The sequence below is a fragment of the Erythrolamprus reginae genome, chromosome 10 (genome assembly GCF_031021105.1).
Source record: "Erythrolamprus reginae isolate rEryReg1 chromosome 10, rEryReg1.hap1, whole genome shotgun sequence".
Taxonomy (NCBI): Eukaryota; Metazoa; Chordata; class Lepidosauria; order Squamata; family Dipsadidae; genus Erythrolamprus; species Erythrolamprus reginae.
This window is the reverse complement of record NC_091959.1, coordinates 305539-327100: the sequence shown is the minus strand read 5'-3', so window position 1 is coordinate 327100 and position 21562 is coordinate 305539. Positions and strand designations below refer to the sequence as shown.

Genomic DNA, 21562 nt, shown 5'->3' with positions numbered 1-21562 from the left:
TCCAGACAAGTGTGGGCTGGGCAGAAGCGTCTGGAACGCGGCCCAGAGGGTCCCCTCTCCAGGGGGAGGAAAGCCCCCTGGGTCGGGAAGGGCCTGGGGGCAAAGGGACCAGGGCAGCCGCAGCCTCCCCTCGGGGCACAAACACCTTATGGAAAGAACTCTGCTCTTCCACACAGAGCAATCAACACAGCTACTTCCACGAGGAAGACAAAGCATTTTAGCTTAGAAAACAACACATGGGTGTGTGTGTGTGTGTGTGTAGTGAAGTAAGGGAAACCGAGGCAAGAGTCCAGTTTTTCCCCTCTGGAAATAGTTGAATGGGCCAATTCCCCGAGGCAAACCAGGGCCGGGCTCAGGAATAGTGGGAGGTGGGGGGAAGCAACCAGAAGGGGTCTTTGTGGTCCAGGAGGGGGACCCCCCCCCCTGCGGATCCCTGCAAAGGGCTTGTGGCCGCCACCCACTGAATTCCCAGACCGAAGGCCCTGAAACTGGACTCACCTCTACGGCTTCCTTGCCTGCTGTGATTGAGTTCTGCGCTCTGGGCAGGAAGGGTGTGGCACAGGCCGGTGGTGTTGCTACTGAGGCTGACCCGGTCTTCTGGACACGTGCTGACCTACAAGAAAGGCAGCACAGGCACAGACCGCCATTCAGCCTGGCAGCAGCGTCCAGTCCGCCGGAACCATTTCCGCCACTGTCCTGACTGCAATCCGGCCACCGAGACCGCAGGTGCGTGCCGGGGGGGGGGGGAGTTGTGGGAACTCAGCGAGGGGGGGCCCACTTCCTGCAGGCGCTGCCTTCCCAGCCGAAGCAAGATCTCGGGGGCTGACCCTTGGGCAGGGAGAGGAAGTGGGGCTCGGGCCAAGGGCCGTGGAGGGGCAGGGGGAAAGAGCGGGAGCCCCGTCCTGGGAAGTGTGGGTGTCCAACACACATCGTTTGTACCGAGAGGGCTGCAGAGTTTAGGAACCTTCCCGTTCGAGCCCCCCGGATCCACACCCTGCGTCCTCCACGTCCACGTCTTCTGTGTGTGCTTTCATGATGGCCCCATGTGCTGCCTAACAGATGCAGAGGGGCTCTGGTCAGGGGTGAGGGGGAGAGGGGTGCGAGCAGGGGTCAAGGGCCAAGCAAAGGGGCTTTTCCAAGAGGTGGCTGGACTCTGGCCTTCTTCTTTACGGGGGCTGTTTTGCCTGCCCTGCTTGGCTTTGTCCTCCTGTGGCTGTGGAAGACAATGGGATTTGGGAATTGGTACGGATCGGACCACTCCTGGAATTGGACCTGGGAAGAAAATGGGAGGGGGGGGGGAAAGAGACTACATGGACCTTAAGTTTTAATTCAGTGTGATATAAATAAAAAGTTGAAATTGATAATATGGAGGTGTTAAAAAAAATATGTGAAACTGTAAAAAGTGTCAAAAAAACAGAAATTTTGTCGGAATGCACAGAATGCAGAGAGTATAGGAGAAGAGTCAGGAATTTTGTGGGAATATTCAGAGCCAGAACAGCAGAAGAGTTGGTGAAAGGGACAGAGGAGGAATAAGAAAACAACACTGGAGAAGAAGAGAAGGAACTGAAAGTCAAGAACAACTCCATGGTTACCCTGGGATTTACAGGGGTAAGAAAAGAGCTAAGAAAAGGGAACAGACTTTAAAAAGAATCAATCAAAGGGAACAACGAGAAAATTGGGGGCAGAAGAACCACACGAATAATAAACTTAGAAGAGAGAAAAGGGACTTAGGAGAAAAGATATAAGAAGAAGCTAAGAGAACGGGACAAAAGAAGAAAACGGATAAATGGAATTTTTCAGAGACAAAAGGAAAATGATTAGAAAGGCTGGTTAGAAAGGGGGGGGAGGAAAATAAAGGTTCATATTAATAGATTTTAGGAACTGTATTAATATTATTAACGGTGGATAGTTGATTACATTAAAGGCTTATGGTAAAATAACTTAGTAGTAATTAAAATATATGATGAAGTATACTATTTATGGCAATAGTAATTTATGGCAATTTAGTAGAAAAAGTTAGGAGGGGAATTTGGATACATTTTTAATTTTGGATTGTTATTTAAATTAAAGGTTTTTTTGTATAAGGTGTGAGGATGATGATGATGCATATTGATTATAATAAAACAGAATAGTGGATGGACGGTGAAAAGGTAATTGTTTTATTTTTAAAGATAAAGTAAACTATGAGAAGATGTTGATTTATAGTACAATAGTAAATATGAGAAAAAGAGGATAGTAAATTGATATTATTGTAAGGGATTAGGAATTCAGGGCGATTAATAATATCATGTATGTATTAAGAAGAAAATGAGTTACATTAATGGAATGTGTAAGGAGAATATTATGGGTTGGAGTTGAAACAAAGAGATGGAAAATATATGGAAAACGTTTTGCAAGAGTGATCCGCGTGACAATGTTCATAAAATATGCAATGTTTGTTGGAAAGAATAAAAACGTTTTATTAAACTAAATAAATGCAGTGAGACCTGCTCTTTCCCAGGCGTCTCCTGGGGCCCCAGGGCCAGCTCTGGACCAAACCCGGGGGAGGGAAGCTGCCTGCCCAGCCTAATACAGGAAGATCAGCCGCTCACCATCGGGGTGGGTCCGCTGGCTGCGAGGGGGCCGGGCGGGCTGTCCGGGGCATTCAAAGCGCTAACAGGCCGACTCCGGGGCGGCCACAACAGGCCCTCCCTCTCTCCTCCGTGGGCCCCTGCCAGGCTCGCTGAAGGCCCCACGGCGTGGCTCCTCAGCACGTTGATGGCGTCATCGAGTCTGTCCAGGCGATCTTCCGTCCGGGACTGCTGCCGGGAAGGAAGGAAGGAAGGAGGGGGGCCTTTATGGCATTCATGGGGAAGGGGGAAGGCAGCCAGAAGGACCACCAGCAACTGTGTGAGAGGTCACAATTCTGGCTCCAAAACAAAAGAGGGGAGAACTCCAAAACCCATCTTGCTTGGTATTCTAGAATGAAGCTTAAAATGAAGAAGCAAAACTCTCCACGGGGGCTCAAAAGGAAAAGGGTCATTTGACTCTGACCAGGCGACTCTTCTCTAGGCAACGGATGAGGGTAAGCAGAAATAGCCAGAGGAGATTAGTATTCAAAACGGGTCCCAAGTTCCATCATCCCCTGCACACTCTTCCTTCTCCCCTCAGCCGCTCCTGAGAGGCGGGCAGGGCCTCCTCTGTGGCCCTGGTGTGTTCCCAGCCGAAGGACACGGCCAGACAGGAGCCTATGGGCACCGGCCCCCTCCTTCCCCCAAAGAGCTCAGAGTCCAAAAGCAGGGGAAGGGCTTCTAGGTTCGGACTCTCACACCAGAGTTTCCCGATTGCAGGCCCACATTCCTCTGTTCAAATAAAGCCCCCGTCATGTGACGTTTTGTGCTGTTTCCACGCTTTGTGGAGCTGGGGTGGCCACGGTCTGCAAGGGGGGGCGTCTGGCCCGGGGGGTCCCTGGAACGAAGCGTGCAAAGGAGCATTCGAGCACAAAGCCTTTGGACAGGTGGACAAGACAGACCGGACGGAGGGGAGAGATGCACCAGCCATGCCATAGGAAATGGGGTGGGCTTAGTAGAATTGGTTTTTTTAAAAAGCCCCCCCCCTCCAAAGACACACAGTACCTCACAGACCTCCTTTAAGAAGGACATCGCATCTTGCAAACGCTCATGAAGTTGTTGCTCAACACGGTTTTTCTGGCAAAACCAAGAGAGAAAAAGAAGCGAAGCACAAGTGAAAGCAACGCTAAAGAGGCGAGGCAGATAGCCGGCGTACAGGTCAGCCTCAGGGGTCAGCTGCCTTGATTCCACAAAGGCTGAATGGATCAAATGTCTACCGGTCGCTTGTGTCCATTCGCAGTGGCAGGCGGGAGGCAAAGTCCTTGTGTTTGTTAGCGGCCTGAGAAAACTGTTGCCTTGCGAGGTCTGGAAAGGCTCCCCCCACATTCCTACCACCACCTCCCCTCCCCAGATGCACGCCAGGGGTTTAGTCCTGGGAAGCAGAGCACTTGTGCACCCCTCCCCCCTCCTCTTCTGCAGTGCCCAGAGGCAGCTACCGGGAGCCACCGGTCTGGATCCCCTCCCACCCCGGTCTTCTCCCCATACACACTGCTGTGGGTTCAATGTCTCTGCAGACGGACCCAACGCGATACCTGCTGCTTCCTGGAGTTATTCCAACTGCCTCGTGGCCTATTCTCAAATTCTGCACCATCCTTTGAGACCAGTGGCCCGTGAACAGAAGAGACACAGATATAGTAATGCCAGTGGCCAGCAGAATCACACCATTTTCAACTCAATGCAAACCTCCCAAAGATAAAAGTCATTTTGATGTTGCTCTTTTAATTATTGCTGAATTTGTTTGTCTTAAACAAGGCAGATAGGATTTAATGTACTCTAAATTTTCCTGAGAAAATTGTTTTGAAAGTCAATCTTACTGGTTCTGACAAGAGGAAATGAATGTATAAGTAAAATCTGTTTCAATAAAACCAGAAAGCCGTTTCTCGCGCCCAGAGTCGCCCAGCAGTTCTTACCAATGAATGTAAAGAATGTTCATAGCTTGGAGAGGGAGGGGCTTGTCCTCCAGTTCTTGACCACTGACCACCAGCACCTGTCAAAACCAACACTGCTGAAGCATGGCACATGCAGGGGAAACCTGTCCTACTGCCGACGGCGTCTTCTGGCTTCTCTTATGTTGACACACGTTTTGGAATGATTCTCTTTCTGGGGCTCAAGCACAGAAGGCTGACTGACCACGCGGACTCTGGGGGGGGGGAGGAGGTGAAGCTATTCGTCCATCGTGTCTAAAGAGGACCCGGGCACCGCATGGGTTGTGGGCTGCACGAGAGGTCCTGCCCCACGTTGGGCAGACGGGGGTGGGCACCCTTTGCGCTTGGGGGGAGGAGGGGGAGGGGGAGGCAACCGTCCCAGAAGAGTAACGACTGGGCCCCGAATCCTGGGTGGGGGCACCTTAAGTGTCAAATGTCTGTCAGAGGGTCATTCATGGGTCGTCTGCACATGCTCAGAAGCTCTTTGACGTGTACTGCAGGGCAGAGGTCCAACCAAACAGCACCATTGCCAGAATGCAGCTTTATGTTAAAAAAACCAGCTCTTACAAGGATTCAGAAACGGAAGAAGAGGTGGGGGTGGGGGGGAGGAGGAGGAGGAGGAGAGGGGCTACTTACTACCTGTGAGAGAGGATGGTGATCCAACAGGTGTTGAAGGGTTTGAAGGAAAGCTACTATTAGTCTGGTCAGGAGAATAAATCTGGAAAGAAAATAAGAAATATCACAATATACATTGAACTATTTGAACTATTTGATAGGCTAGAATCTACATATTAACAAAATACAGCTGAAATTGAAATGTCTAAAACTGTTCAGTCTGGTAACTGAGGCCAAACCCCACTCCCAATTAAAACTGATAATGTTACCTAGTTTGTTTGTTTGTTCCTTCGTTCATTTCATTCATTCCATTCATTCATTCATTCATTCATTCATTCATTCATTGCACTTGCATGCCGCCCGTCTCTGTGGATTCGTTTGGTAATTAAATGTCTGCAGGAAAATGATACGTGGTCTTAGCTGAATGATCCCTCGATATGTGCGGTGGGTCGGAGAGTCCTGTGACTGGGTGAGAAATATCTGGCCACGCCTCCTCCTTGGCTCCGTCCAGGCAGTTGTTTAAGAAGACCTAGACTTGCAGGTAGTAGAAACGGAAACCCAGTGTCCACCTCCTGTCACTGGAGCCTGGCTGGAGTCCTGGACAAGCACGCCTGCCCTCTCTCCCTTTCAAAGCTGCTGCCGAAAGCCCAACTCACAGCTGGTCAGCTCATTCTAGAGCACCGGAGCCTGGCTGGAGTCCTGCTCACTATTCACATTCATGACAAGGCAGAAATTCATCGCCGGCTCACCACTGATCGGCTCTCTTGGTGACACCGGAGCCTCACCGCATCCCTGGACAAGCACTCCCGGGACTTTACAATATTTCCAATTGAAATAGACGAGGTGGGGGCAATTCTAGGTGGAATCCGACTATCTAACACCCCCAAAAGGGAGGTAGAGAATCCTCCCTGTGCTCACCCGTTCCCAAATAAGTAAAAAAAAACCCAGTAAAACATGGAAATAGAGGAGAATCAAATATAAATTTATATGTCGTATGCTGCCCCAAGTCCTCGGAGAAGGGCAGCATATAAATCCAATAAACATACAAACAAACAAACAAACAAACAAACAAACAAACAAACAGACTCCTGTTTGTTGTCCAAGAAAAGAGTAAAGAAATATTTTTTGTGTCCCTCTTGCCTAGACTGAGTAAAACAACTGCCTCAGGGAAGCCAAGGTGGCGTCGCCAGATATTTCCTACTCAGTCCTGGCAAGCAGACAAGAACTTGAGCCATGCTTGGACTCTCCAAGCAGCACACGGGAGAACCATCCAGCTCAGAGAGCACCAAGGACCTGAGGGACAAAGGGACAAAGATTTCCTTCTGTCAATAACTGTGGCTCCCTGTGATTCTCTCCCCAATGCAGTTCCTATAGCTCTTATACAATAGTTCCCAGTGCTACTGCGTACCTTAAATGCACACCTGACTGGAAACAAAATATAAGGAATTTAAACTCCACCAGGATTGCCAAAGGCCAAGGCGCTAAGGCTGAAGCTGCAGGCTCTGAGCTGCTAACGGGGAGCCTTAAAATAACCACTGGGATCCTTGGGCCTCAAGCAAGGCCAGACATTCAAGGGTCTCTTGGGAAAGTCAACTTCTTTGTCCAGAGACTGTGAGCCCTGAGCTGTGCACGCTGCCCAAAGGCTGCTCTCCATGAACTCCAAGGAGGGAGCAAAGCTTTGGACAAAGAGATTTGATGTCATCAACAACATTAAAGAAAAGCCTGAGATGTGCTCTTCTTTACATTAAAAACCGTGTTTTGATTTGGCATTAAACACTGACACAAACCAGATGTTGCTCTGACCAGGGGACCTCCTATGGGCACCGTCTATGGGGCGATTGCCTCGCAAATGTTCAGGGAGGCACATGAGACATTTCTTTGCTTTCTGTCCACACCAGCGCATTATCCAAGCCCCATTACAACCCACACTGGGCTTTGAGAGCTTTGGGTCCATGTGCCCGCGTACAATTCTCTTTCTTTCCCGCTCTGAGATTAAGGCTGCAATTTATCCAGGCTTGAATCTAAAATAAAAGGGCCTCTGCAAACCTATTACCTGGCCTTTCTTTTCTCACCATGGAGTATTTTGAAAGAAATCTGGTATTTAGATTCAGAGAGAAATGTTGCGTCCCGTTATTTGTTAAACGGCACCACATCCGGTGCAATCCTATTTCTGCTGTTAGTGGCAACATTTAAAAGGGGGAGAAACGCAGCAGCTTTACAATTTCAGGATGGGTCGATTGCTTCATCAGACAGCTTGGAAGTTAAAGAACGAAAGAAAGAAAAGAAAGAAAAGAAAGAGAGGGTAGGAAGGAAGGAAGGAAGGAAGAAAGAAAAGAAAGAGAGGGTAGGAAGGAAGACAGACATAAAAAGAAGAGAGGGAGGAAGGAAGGAAGAAAGAAAAGAAAGAGAGGGTAGGAAGGAAGACAGCCATAAAAAGAAGAGAGGGAGGAAGGAAGGAAGAAAGAAAAGAAAGAGAGGGTAGGAAGGAAGACAGCCATAAAAAGAAGAGAGGGAGGGAGGGAGGGAGGAAGAAAGAAATAAAGAAAGAAATAAAGAAAGAAAGAAATAAAGAAAAGTCTGCTTGGTGGCTAAGCAAGAGTGTTGTTAAGTGAGTTCCACCACATTTTCCAAGCTGGCCACACCCATCTGAGGGGGAAGGGGCTGGTGGGCTGGAAAAGCTTGGGGTTCAGACTCCTCCTGGGGGGGGGGGAAACCCCAGGGGGAAACCTTAGGGCAAAGCTGCTGCAGGGGGTGGCAGAATGGATTCCTCTGGACCACCCACGGCCTCCCCCTGTGGTAGATCCTCTAGAGGAATATTTCAAGGGTCGTTGTTTGAAATACAATGAAAGAAACAACCCTCTTTCCTTCGGAATGTTGCAACCTTACAGCCCACACTTATTTAACCGGTCTGTCTCCTGCTCTGGGCCTTGCAGCCTCTTCCTCCCCTCGGTCCGGCCATTCGGGAGGGGTGGGGAGAGGGTGGCTGCCAGGCCTGCAGGCAAGGGGCCCGGGAGGAGCAGCTTTCGGAGGCGGGAACAAACTTTAGGAGGTCAATCACAAATTCACAAATCCAAGGCCCCCCCTTGCCCCCCATGCATTTGCTGGGTTTGCCCACTGAGACCTTCTTGAGGCCCAATCCGAGGGGCCAGAGTTTGTCCCTCCTCCCGTGACTTACAGAGGCCAAAGCTTTTCCCAGGGCATCATCCCCAGCCAGCGAACCTGCAGCAGGGTCCCCTCCGTGAGCTGTGAAGAGAGGAGAAGGCAGGACAGTGTTGGTGGCAGAAGACCCAGGACGACGACGGGTGGAGAGGAAGAGGCGCCACTTGGACCCTCCCTTCTGGGGAAGGCCAAAGCTCCTTCCCTCCAGGCCAGGCCAGGCCGGCCTGCCACCATGCGGGGAGAAGGGGCTGGGAAGCCAACGCTCCCCACCTGCAGTCAGCGTGTAGGGCCCCAAAGCAGCCACTCCATGGGTTTACACTGGACTGGGTTTCTCCCATGCCAAGGGATTCGCGGAGGAGAAGCAATCGCCCCCACTTGGAGCTGGGCCATGATCACTCTCTACTTTAGGGACCTGGGAAAACGGGCTGCCCTCTCCTGGACTTATTATGGTCAAGAATCAAAACCAAAGCCAGGATGAAAAATATTCCCCAGGCTGGGCTTTCAGAGTAGAGATCAAATTAAGAGAGACCAACATTATACGTCTTGGCAGCTGATGAAACCCTTTTTAAAGTTTTAGCCGTGAATCATACTATCACAACTTAACTGTAACTAAACTAGCTATGAATTTTATGGACCATTTTAGGACTCTGAGATCTTACCAAGCACACTGGCCTCCGATCCGTTGACTGGGGGAGGATGAGAGGCAGTGGTGGCGGCGGCAGCAGCAGCATATAATGAGTAGGTCCTGCCCCTGCCCCGGTGGAAGCTGGACATGGGCGGAAGGCTAGTGCTTCTACCTGTTGGTGAGGCTGAAGGAGGAGGACAACTCTAGGGAAGAAGCAGAGATGGAATCCCAGTGCGAGAAGGGAACAAGAGGGGCAGTATCATATTGGCAAAATTCAGAGTCACCCCAAACTCTCAGTTACAAAGAGCACAGTGGTCATCTGATCTCAACCAGAGTTCGTGGGGCAAGCAAAGGGCAGAAAGATACCTTGCCTCAATAATCCACCATCATCTCTGAAGGGGGGACTTTATTTTTAGGGATTAAAGTCAACGCTGACTGAATGGAGGAGGTGGGGCTGTTTGGAAATAATGGGAAACGTTTTTTCTCCGTCGTCTGGAAATCAAAGCTAGGCTCCCATCCTTCTGCAGAGGCTGCTGCTGCTACGGGTGCTGGTTACGACTGAAACTTGTAACACTCCAACCAAGGAAAGCCTGAATTCTGGTTTTACAATCCTTAGGGTTTAGCAGGCTGAAATGGGTGGGTGAGGGGTGGGCTCATACAGCCGCCTTTGTGAAACCGGCAGCCAAGGTCCTGTTAGGTCCCAACGACTAAGCTGAGGTGTCAGCAGACAAGCAGGCTCTGGAGCCACTTTCGCCCTCCAAACAGCCGGACCCCCCACTGCAGGAGCTCTTCTGGCTTGGAAGAGGAGGGACTTCCTGAAGACCCTGGACCCTCCCTGGAATGGCCAGTTTGCTCTGGTCCAGAGGAATCTGTCAGCCTCTCGGTGTCCAGGATAATGGATACAAATTTAAGAATACAAAGGAACAGAATGTGTTATATACACAGACTCCCCAAAACACCAGGGAGGCCACCGAAAGAGTTCCCACGGCCTCTCTACTTTGGTGGTGGATTATTCAGGGAGGCGTGGCCCTGCTGTCCACCCGACCACCCTCTTACCAGGCGCTCGTGGGGATGTCGGCTGCCACAACTGCCGGAGGGCGACGGGTGAGGAGGACTTTCCAGCATTCCACCATAAGCCGACTGGCTCGCTCCCTGGGAGGGGCTCCAAAGTCCAGGAGCGATGTGGCTCCCATCTTTATTGTTGGATGAAAACAAAAGACAGAAGGCCTGAGGCTTCTGGTCAGCCCCAGTGACCAGCTTCCACTCTTCAGAAACTCAGCCCTGCATTCGGGAACAGCCAAAGCGCAGGGCTTGAGGGGGGGTGGCCCAGAAAGGAGAAGGCTGCAGCTCAGCCCCCTGCCCCACGGGTCTATTGCCCTGGCACGTGATTCTCAGGCCTTTCCTCCCGCCCTGTCAACTGGGTGGACTTTGGGCTCTTTTCCCCCAGCCTTCAGGCTGGGACCTTTAGTTTAATTGGACTTGTATGCCCCCCCTCTCTGAGCACTCGGGGCGGCTCACAGCATATATAAAAGACATAATGATCCAATTGATCCAATTAGTGTAATTAAAAATCTTTAAAAATCGCAGGAAGCCCCTGTCCCAAGTGTAGAAGATGTCAAGAGAAATCAGAAGAACACTCCAACTACTTTGAGTGAATTGTCTCAGGCCTATTCACCAGCCAAAGACAACACAACCCCAAGCACACAAAAGCTGTGCAGTGCATGGTCTAACCGTGAGAATCTAGTTTCTTAAAGGAGAAACTGAAAAAAATAAGGACACTGATATTTGTGCTGGCAAACATGTTTTCAGAATCTTGGGTTGGCCTTTTCAGCTTGGTCTGGATTGACAAGAGATTCTGCATGATGACACAATCTCCCTGCTTTAAGGTGGAGAAGAAGTTGTTGCTTCTTTCACTGCAACTGCCACTAGGTCCTTTTTCTAGAGGACACAGAACTGGCAGAAGAAGTCCACTTGGCTGAGGTAGAAACAAATAATCAATGGTACCAACAGCTGTAATGGTTGCTTGCCAGTCCTCTTTTAATTTTGCTTTACCTAACAATGTTCTGAGTTTTATTTGTGACCAAGAAGCAGGCGAAACATCTAAAAATCCAGAAAAAGTTTACCTCCTTTAGCCCCTGGGGACAATGATGCTGTTGGCAGTTATTCCATCAGGGCCAGAGATGTTGTAAAGTGAAAGGCCAGCTGTCTATTTTAAGTGCCCAAACCATAAGGAAAAAAAATGCTAATCTGATCTACTTTAAGATGTGCCCTTAAACTGCCCTTGACCAATTCAATGAATATCATGATATGCTCTCATTTATTTCATCACTAATGCTTTTTATTCCTTTTCTCTCATATCTACTTTGAAAATATCAGCAAAATCTTCCTTACCTTGTAACAATAAAGTGCGAGCAAACACACTGCTCGGGGGTTTAAGAGACGGATAACTTGGAGACTCTCTGTTGAAGCCACCTGGATTAGGAGAAGGGGCACAGACCTAAACCCATGAAAGGACAGGGAGAAAAGGACAAATGGACAACAGCTGGAAGGCTCCGGCCATAACCACGCAGAGCTCCACAGGGGGAGAGAAGCACAAGGGGCAAATGCTTTGGGGGGAGTTTTTTCACCCCCTTCTCCAGGTGCTGATTCCAGCAAGCAGAAGGACAAAAGCTGGACAGCTGACTCTGCTCAGGAAGCCCAAGACCCTTCAGGGGGTAATTAGGTGACCCTGGCTTCCCCCCCTTTGACTTTGTCAGCAGGCCACAAAAGGGGATCGCGGGACCCCAATCTATTGCAACGGTCATAAACACAAGCCAGTGGCTAGTGTCCAAATTTTGATCACATGACCCTGGGGATGCTGCAACAGTCGTAAGCATTGAAAAATGGCCATGGGTCACTCTTTTCAGTGCTGTTGTTGTACCTCCAAATGGTCACTAGAAGAATAGTTATATATGGTGTCTGCACTGGTTGCCGATCAGTTTCCGGTCACAATTCAAAGTGTTGGTTATGACCTTTAAAACCCTTCATGGCATCGGGCCAGAATATCTCCGGGACTGCCTTCTGCCGCACGAATCCCAGTGACCAGTTAGGTCCCACAGAGTGGCTCCTCCGGGTCCTGTCGACTAAACAATGCCGTCTGGTGGGACCCAGGGGAAGAGCCTTCTCTGTGGCGGCCCCGGCCCTCTGGAACAACTCCAGATCAGAGTTGTCCCCACCCTCCTTGCCTTTCGTAAGCTCCTTAAAACCCACCTCTGTCGTCAGGCATGGGGGAATTGAGAGGCTTATAAAATTTATGCTTGGTATGTCTGTATATATAATTGGTTTCTCAAATTAGGGTTTTTAAATTTAACTTAAACTTAAATATTAGATTTGTTTATATTGTCTTATTATTGTTGTTAGCCGCCCCGAGTCTACGGAGAGGGGCGGCATACAAATCAAATCAAATCAAATCAAATCAAATCAAATCAAATCAAATCAATAAGTAGTTGTGAGCTGAGTGCCACCTGCCTTGGCATGTGAGGAGAGGACCTGGTCCCCCTAGAAACGGCCCAGGAAGAGGGGCAGTTCTGACCGTTCTGTGTTTTTACAGATCATAACGGGAAGCAGAGGAAAAAAGCAGCCGCCAGCAGGGGCTCGGGGGAGTGGCACCTTGCTTTTAAGCAGTTTGATATATAGCTCAAGCAGCAACAATAGCAAACTGCCCTTTTCCCTGTCCAGATTTTGAAGATCAAAGGCCTTTTGTGGCAAAACACAACTGATGTGGTCTCAGACTTCATTCAGTCCAGATGTTGGGAAACCGTCTACCAATTCTAGCAGTGAGAACCACACACAAATTAAAACCAGCTCCCTCGAGTCATTTCATCACCTGCAGATGATTGTTAGTTTTTCCTCCCTTGCTGGTTAATCACAGGTTTTATTCTATTTTGTTCTTACAAACAAAAATGTAAAAGCAGAAGGCTGACCGAGAGGTAAGATTAAGCAGTCTGGTCACATGGCCGGCAAGCCACGCCCACAATATAAACCACACCCATATTATTGTGGAAGAAAAATTTTGGCAGCCCATCACTGCACTGTATCCACTAGGTTCTCTACAATCTTCTTACAGAAAAGGATCTTTTATTGTAAATTAGTAATAAATAAATAAATAGCATGTCCTAGTAGAGCAATAAGACTTCTGTAAGAGTGCCGCTGTTTAACTCGATTGTGCAAAGGAGTCTGGGGAGAAAAATATCTCCAATGGGAACCTGTTACTACTCTTTACACTGTACAGTCTCTCCCCCCCCCCAAATATTAAATGAAAGTTGGAAAGCAACTCTGCCCAGAGATTAAATTGTTTTTCCTAAAACTTGCATTTGCCCAAACAACCCTTTAAAACAAAAAGTGCTTGATAAAAATCAAGTATTTTTAAATATCATCTGCAAACCCTTAAAAAGTATCAATTCCTTGCAAGTGTACTTCCACCTATAACTAGGAGAGCCTCTGCTCGGGCCATTCAGAATCTTCTAATCCTCCAATCCAGGTCCAGTCCAGCCAGGACAGCTAGAGGGCCGAGCAAGGCGTCCACTCAGCACTTCCCAAGGGCTTATCACTAAGCAGCAGCTGTTCTGTATCAAGAGCTGTTGATATATAACTATGCTTTTCATTTCAAGTTCTGCAGTGCTATGAACAAAACCATGGGCCAGTTCTTAACAGCAGCTTCCCCTCAAAGTCCAGCCACGCTTGAATCGTGACCCAGTCCAGGCCGGCACTTCCCACGACTGTTTCGGGACATTAATGCTTCAGCCCCCCTGGGTTTCCTCCCACTGGCCCCCAACGTTTAAATGCTCCCCGAAGGCCAGTGCCACGTGGCTCAGGAATGCCACGAAGGGGGCTTCCCCTTCCCTCCTCTAACTCTTCCCCTTCACAAAAGTCCCTCCTGAAAAGCAACACGCAGATGCTGTAAAGTCTCCGGCCCTGGCCAAGCTTCACGGTCACTTCCCTCCTCCTCCACCACATGCCCGGAAATGCTTCCTAACATCAAAGCGCTCCCTCCCCCCCAGAACAAAGGAAGCGGCTCATGGAAGAATGAAATCAATTATTTCACACAAGCTATAATGTCCTGACTCTGGGAGAAGTAAATGTGATTTGACTTCTCAGCTCAAGCTTCCAAATGATTTCATCACAGGAGGGAAGGAAACAAAAATCACATTGGTAGAACCCCGTTTTTCACTGGAGAAACCGCTAACAATCACACGCAATTTCTCTCCAGCGCCTGACACCAACCTGCATTTCTTACTGAGTCTGAGCTGTCAATCCAGAACTTGTTAAGTGTTTGCTAAAATGGCTTCAAAGAAAAAGTTAAGTCCCCCAACTCCAAGGAGATTTCACAGTCCCTATCAATGGTTAGAAAAGATTAAGACAATAACTGGAGATTATCTGTAGATGTAACTGATGTAACTCAACATTGTTCTTATTTACAGAATTTATCAGGGCACAAAGATTAAAAGTTGAAATATTTTGCATCTAAAACAAATTTTGCATGACATATTGCAAATGAAGCTGGACTGAATCTCTGCTTTGTCTGAAGCAAATGTTGGTATCAGAACCTGGAAAAAAGCTTATGTCTGCCATAAAATGTGCACGTTTTATTATATCGTGTGCAATAATCGTAGATGCAATTTACATCCTACTAATGAAGAAGAAATCCCTATTTCAGAGTCTGGTGTTTCTGAACCGGGAGCATAGTCACTTCTAACTAGAATACAATAGATTGTTTTTGATGTAAACATTAAGTCAGATTTTTGAACAATACTACATACCCCAACCCTTTCCCCAAAGCATCTGGTAGTCAATCCTAAGAGTATCTGAAACTCCCTGTTGACAAACGTGAATCCTTATGACTAAGAAAGTTAGATATATAAGCGTGTGTGCTTCTTATTAAAAGGTTAAAAACCTCTAGGACTTACAGAAGACGGCAAACCAGGAGGCACCTTCCTTACTTTCTTTGTCTGCAGAGAATCTGCACAGGAAAAAAATGCTTCAATTAACAGGAAAATGTAGCAGTATTGAAATAAAGTGACACAACACACAGAGCAAAAGGAACTCAGAAGATCGGGAATATATATAGTTCAACCTCCACTGGAAGCCACGGGGCGAGATCCTTCAAGAACTGTCATCAGAATAGTCCTGAATTTATAAAATGACTGACATGCCAAATGTACTTTCTCAGTATAAATTACAACAAATTTCTTTCGATAACATTGAATTATTAGGTAATTAAATTGAACAGTTGAATCTGATGAGGAAGTAAACAATTTATGCTATTATCCAGACTAGAAAATCTTTTACACACACACATCACACACAAAATTTCAGTAAAAATATTATTTTACTGAAAGAGTAGTAGATCCTTGGAACAATCTTCCAGCAGACGTAAATCCACAGTAACTGAATTTAAACATGCCTGGGATAAACATATATCCATTGTAAGATAAAATAGTATAAGGGCAGACTAGATGGACCATGAGGTCTTTTTCTGCCGTCAGACTTCTATGTTTCTAAAACATTCTGTGTGACTGGGGGGGTGAGTGGTGGAGCTAAGAGGGAAACCCGGAGCAATTCTCAGCAAGTCCCACCCTCCAAGCTACTGCAGCCCCACACTCCCCTCCCTGTGCAGCCTCTTCCTCTCCCTCGCTCCCATTCCTAACTCAAGGGTTTTGTGAAATGTCCCTTTACCCCCAGGAGGGGAGGCCTGTGGGGGGAAAGACACACGGCGTGGCTGACTCACCAAGGGAAGAGGAGTCCCGGAGGGGCCTTCGTGGTCGTGGGTTTGCAGAGGGAAAGGGGCAATATGGGCTTCCAGTCTTCCTTGAGCCAGCCAGGGGGCCTGGGCGTCCAGCACCAAGGTCGGACCGAAGCAGACTTGTCATCTGTGAACAAAACAAGCAACACCTGACGACCCTTTTTATGTAACGGTGGGAGGGGATTATCCCCATCAATGGAAACACAGCTGGGCATTTTGGCACTTTGCCCATATTAAGACAAAGGAAGGAAGAAGCCTTCTCCAAATTCATAAGACGGAAAGCACTCATGTGTAAACCAGGTTTTGTAACTTGTGACAGCTAAGGTCACAGAATAGTGAGCGTATTATGGTTTAATGTGCTCCGTATTAGGCCAGTTTTAGATAACTTCCTAGTTTTGTAGCAATAAGGAACAGTCTGAGGGTGCAAAGGTTAGAATACAGAATTATTGCAGGCTGGCTCTGATGACTGCCGGCAGTTCGATCCTCACCGGCTCAAGGTTGACTCAACCTCCCACCCGTCCACGGATCCAGATTGTTAGGGGCAATGAGCTGACTCTGAAAGCCGCTGAGAGTAAAACATCGTGGAGCAGTGTGTAATTGCTATTGCTAAAAAGGACTTTACTCAAAGACATAAGGTTTATTTTCTACTGCTGATTCCTGAAAAGAATCCACCAGGTTTATATGAATTACTACTGGTTTACAAATTAAAATTAATACAGATGTAATTAACTCATCGTATTGCTTTTACTGTCTTTCAAATAATAAAAGAATTGCAATATTAAGATCAATTCCATCCAGAGGTCATCCAATGGAGAAAAGAATTCACTCCTCCTAAGAGTAAAGACTGATGTCAATAAAGCTTGGTAAAAGATCTCACGTATCGTGGCCTCAACTCTCCCTATCAACCTTGGCTCAGTGGGGTGTTAGATGTAGGCCAACGGGAGACCCCCAGCAAACTCTTTACAACCAAATCTTTGGAAAAAAAGGGTCCCTTTCAAAACTGAAAAGGAGGTGGTTTGCGTAAGCTGCTCTTCCTTCCCAAGCGCTTCTTTCAAACGCTATTTCCCCGATGCTCCCCCCAGGCCCCCTTGGGCTTCAAGGCCTCCCGCCCTCTTCCATGAAGCTGGGGGAGTTGGGCATAACCAGAGGGCTTAAGTTCTTTCAGCTTTGGTGCATTCTGTGCTCCCCCCCCCCCTTGGGTTTCCAAGCAAGCTTCCCTCTGTCCCTCCTCAAGAATTCCTGGTCTTTCCCACTGGCCTCTAGAGCAGAAATTCTCCCATTAAGCCTTTCACCACCCGCTCCACAGGGGACACGAGATTGCACTTCCATCCGGTCTGGTCTGAGTTCTGCTCAGGCACAAGCAGCTCATACGGCCTGAAGTTTAGGCCACCCCTGTCCAAGATTGAGTTTGGGATTTTGTTTTATGGGGGGGGGGAATGAAGAGGCCGCAGTCTAGAATAAAATATAGCAGCTTCTTAGTAGACTAAATTATGCAATCAATGGATACTAAATAGTGAAATGTTGACATTTACTGAGGCTTTTTCACTTTATTTCTTTGAAAGTTTGTCAAAAAGAGAAGCCTAATAATCTTTGAGTAAAAACACATGCCATAACATTGGGAATTTCTGAGTCATCTGCTTTGAAAGCAAACCACGGCTATTGAGGAAAGATAGTTTGCCTGAGGACGGGGCGACTGAGATTCTGGTCGTTTCCCTTCAGCTCAATCTGCTGCACAAAATTGTGAGAAAAAGTAGGAATGGCACGCACACTGAATGGAGCTTCTCAGAGGGAGGATAAGGCAGAAATCAAATAAATAATACAGGAAACTTTGTTCTGCCACAACTTCAACAGCCTTGAAATATAAACATAATGGGTTAATGGGTTACTACTATATTGTAAAAGTGTGTGTGTGTGTGTGTGTGTGTAATTTGTATTATGAACGTCAGAAAGGAAAAAAACCACTAATGGCAACTACCCTTTAAATGGCAGGTCTACCTGGCAGCCTGAGAGTCCAGCATCTCGACCAAACCTTGGAAACTGTCTCCTCCTTTCAGGGGCTCTTCCTGGAAAGCAAACAGACTTTAAAATGAAGGCCCGTTACACACATGCTGAGAACGTCCTGAATGAGAGGGAATATGAATTAAAAACCAGCGCAATGTTTAACAAAAGCAGTAAATAGTTTGGAGGAAGAAAAAAAGATCTAAGCATAGCAGACAAAGCACAACACGCGGAGGATACTTCTCAGGATCAAAATCATTTGCCAGTGTGAAGCAAATGCCATTCACCTGCGTCCCTATTGGGGAGAAAAGGACAAGGCTCAGGCCTCCCGACAGCTTCGCATCCCACAGGGTCAACTTCCTGAACGCTCAAGACTCCCCACCTCGCTACATGTCCAAAATGGAACTGCAGCCATGCAGCATATGCCCAGCGCAGCACAGAATTCTTTAGCAACATGGTCTCCTCGATGACGGGACCTGGAGAAGGCTGGGATTCGTGCGGCAGAAGGTGGTGGCCCCACAGGCATTCTGGCCCGATGCCACGCAGGGCAGCCTTAGGCCATGGGCTGCCGATCGGTTTCCGAAGGCAATTCAACGTGTGGGTTATGACCTACGGATAGTAAACTTTAGGAATCCGTAGATGTTCATTGACTGGTTTCATCGACCAGTCATTCATGGACCACAACTTCCTCAGTTATTTCTGCTCAGTACAAACCCTCATCTGAAAACCTGCATTTGAACAACTGCAGAAAGCTGCACATAGTTGTTAGTATCGAAAAACTGAATTGTTTCTGAAACTATCCCATACATTTCACACGATTCTGAAGAAGGAAGGAAGCCAAAAGCAAGTTTTTACTTGCTATTTAAATCATTAATATAAAAAAATATCTTCAAGGCCCAGTAATTAGAGCGCTTAAAGAAGTTAATTCCCCAGGGAGAGGCACATACAACAATTCTTCTAAGTTGCATCACAAACACGTTAACCAAGAAGCATTCTGTATTTTTCCTTTTTTCCTCAATTTATTTATAATTGAAATCTATGAATTCCAATTATTACTATTGCTCCTTTACAACTATTTACCAAATTAACAATATCACAGCAGATAATGCAGATACACATGAATTTGTCAGACTTTTCTTTAATAACCAGTTGAAGTAAAACACTAAATTCTTTACGTGTTATCCTAACAAAATTAGCATTAGAAACATAAATCAGTTCAATATAATTTCTTCTGTCTAAACCAATTAAAAATGTATCTTCTAAAAAAGCATAATGCCCATTGCTGAATAATGATTGTTTTCTATTCTTCAGCATTTTTGCTCCTATAATGTAAAAGATCCTTAGAGTGTTTTAAAATTCCATTGGTCAAGTCACCAGCAATTAATCCACTATCTTTCCTGTGCCTGAACATACAGTAATACAAAATGAAATAATAAATTACCATTCTGCTGACAAATAACTATTTTTAATGATGCATTGACAGGACTTATGAAATGAAACCACACCATTTTAAACACCCACAGGGAAAGCCTGAGCAAGCCAGCTTAAAACAAACGCACATAAAAACGACACTCCCCCCACCCAAAAATGCAATACACTTTGGTGGGAAAGAAATGCCTGGAATTTCAAAATGTGCTTATAAATGACAGACATCACCCAAGGCATAATGGGGTTTAACACAGGTTGTTAACTCAGTCATTGTAGTTTGTAAGTCGCATGATTGCCAACTGTGGCTTCCTCTAAAACCTCATTGGTTAAATAAGCCCTGTTGAGGTGCAACAACCAACAAGGTCCTGCAGCCGGCGCTCTCTTCTATGGCCTCAAGGCACACAACACTTGAGGGGGGGCTGAAAGAGAGCGAGAGCAAGTGGACACTTACGGAGGCGGCTGCTGCAGACTCAAAGAATTAAGATGTCAGCAGGAAACTGGGGGCCTCTTCCACGGAAGTGCCAGGAGGGGGCAGTGGGCAGTCCCCGCTTTCATTGAACAACTCCAAGCATTGCCAACTAAAACCACCCGTGAAAGCAACCGTGCACCCACCCTTTCTCCCCCTGGCCAGCACCCCTGGCCCAAAGCACAGCTGCCTGCCTCCTCCGTCCTGGGCCTCTTCTCGGCTACCCCTGTCCGCTGAACTATTCGCAGGACCTCTGCCTTCGGACCTCCCTTCCTTCTTTACCCTTGGCTGGATCCCTCCCGGCCCCTCCCCTCCCCGCCAAAATGACAGAGCCAGAGAGAAAGAGAGCTGGGCGGGACCCGAGAGAGGGGCCTTGTAGTCCAACCCTTTGCTCTGCACCTTTTCAGAGCCCAGCATCTTTTTTTTTTATATGGTGGAAGCAAAATTCCCAGCGTGGTCTTGACCAAGGCCATGTAAAGCCATACGGACATTCACGTGACCTTGATTCAATCCCTCTGCTGGTGCAGCCTAAGACGCGTGTCGGTCCACTAAGACTCCAAAATCCCTCCTGGAAACACAGGAAACAGATGCCTGGGGGTCCTGCTGTGACCCACTTCCCATGCGTCCATCTTGGCCCTGACTCCTTGCTCTGGCCTGATCATACCAAGGGCATCAATCTAGGGAGCAATACAGGAATTAATCTCAACTTACCTGTCAGATTTGAACTCAGGAAAGGAGTTGGAGGTAACCCTTCACTGGGTCCTAACTGTCCGTCACTCAGCTGATCCCCACACGGAGCATCTATGAAACCCTGGGTGGAAAGAACAGTATTCAAGCAGCTGTTATTCTGCAGCTCCCCTCACTCACTTCAAGTCAACTGGAATGAAAAGATGGATGTAGAGTGGGTCATTTTGGACGAAATTGGATTTTAAATGTGGGTGTCACAGAATATATATATATATATAAGCCGACAATTTTTAAACTTCCATCATACTATATACACTGTAGCATTGTTTTTCATAAATGAATGTCAAGAGATGAGACTTCAATATCTTCCATAAAACAATCGCGAACATATGTTTTTTTTATTACGCCATTGAGAATCTGCTGCCCCTTATGCTGAAATGTCCGTTTTGGGTGGGACCGAGCTTGACTGGTGGATACAGGCAGAAGCAGCTCAAAGATCGCTGGCTATGGCCACAGTGGTACTAAGCTTCCCAGTTCTTCTTACAACAGCACTGTGACACAACCAAAGCCTTTGTTCCAGGATATGTAACATATTGTTCACAATCCTTTGTTTTACCTTCTTTTTGTTCTCTCCCCTTCTGATTAAGGAAAAGCCCACATGGACACATCAAATATGTTCCACACAATGATGCCTGGGCACCTAGGAGCCTTTGACTTATTACCTGGGACTGAGTCATAATTATCCAGCCACGGAGTCAGGTCTTTTACTTAGCCTGACCAAGAGGGACATGGAAATCTTCTCTCCACTCAGTCCCGGGTCATCAGACAGAAGCTAACCCATGCTTGGTCTCTCCAAGCAGCACACAGGAGAAATGTTGATTGTATATTGTCGATATTTTGCATTTGATAAAAATACTGTTCAGACTACAATTGAAGAGGTGTTATATAATGGAATCAATAAATATAGATCAGATTAGATTAGATTTATTGCATTTATATGCCGCCCCTCTCCGCAAACTGCCTATGAGGATTATCCCATCTCTAAAAGCAGACATTTCTGGAATCTGACTATTACCTCTTCCCTCCTGGATTCAACCTGGTCACCCTAATACTGTGTGTGGCCCTATGGACTGTATGCCAAGTGAATACCCCACACTCCTGAATTGCAGTCCCTCCCCTGTGCCTACCCTACCCTACTCTCTGACTCTATTCACCCCTTGACTAAAATAGAGCTTTCTCCGATGGACCAGCTGGTCAGATGGAAGGCAC

The 21562-nt window shown here is 47.2% G+C and overlaps 1 protein-coding gene across 17 annotated transcripts in view; it reads right to left on the bottom strand.

Moving 5' to 3' along the window:
- The window catches only part of TCF12 (transcription factor 12), a 41735-nt gene that overhangs the window by 3731 nt on the left and 16442 nt on the right, over positions 1–21562 (bottom strand). For 5 of the 17 annotated variants that reach the window (XM_070762216.1, XM_070762217.1, XM_070762230.1 and 2 more), the window contains 13 exons: positions 20318–20417; positions 17710–17777; positions 15700–15841; positions 14879–14931; positions 11325–11430; positions 9990–10126; positions 8968–9136; positions 8325–8392; positions 5171–5252; positions 4520–4596; positions 3615–3686; positions 2592–2801; positions 499–613 (listed from right to left, as the gene is read on the bottom strand). In XM_070762216.1, the coding sequence (XP_070618317.1) occupies positions 499–613; positions 2592–2801; positions 3615–3686; positions 4520–4596; positions 5171–5252; positions 8325–8392; positions 8968–9136; positions 9990–10126; positions 11325–11430; positions 14879–14931; positions 15700–15841; positions 17710–17777; positions 20318–20417 (1399 nt within the window). The remainder of the gene's footprint in view (positions 1–498; positions 614–2591; positions 2802–3614; positions 3687–4519; positions 4597–5170; positions 5253–8324; positions 8393–8967; positions 9137–9989; positions 10127–11324; positions 11431–14878; positions 14932–15699; positions 15842–17709; positions 17778–20317; positions 20418–21562) is intronic. The other 12 variants (XM_070762218.1, XM_070762232.1, XM_070762221.1 and 9 more) reach the window with 10 other exon arrangements.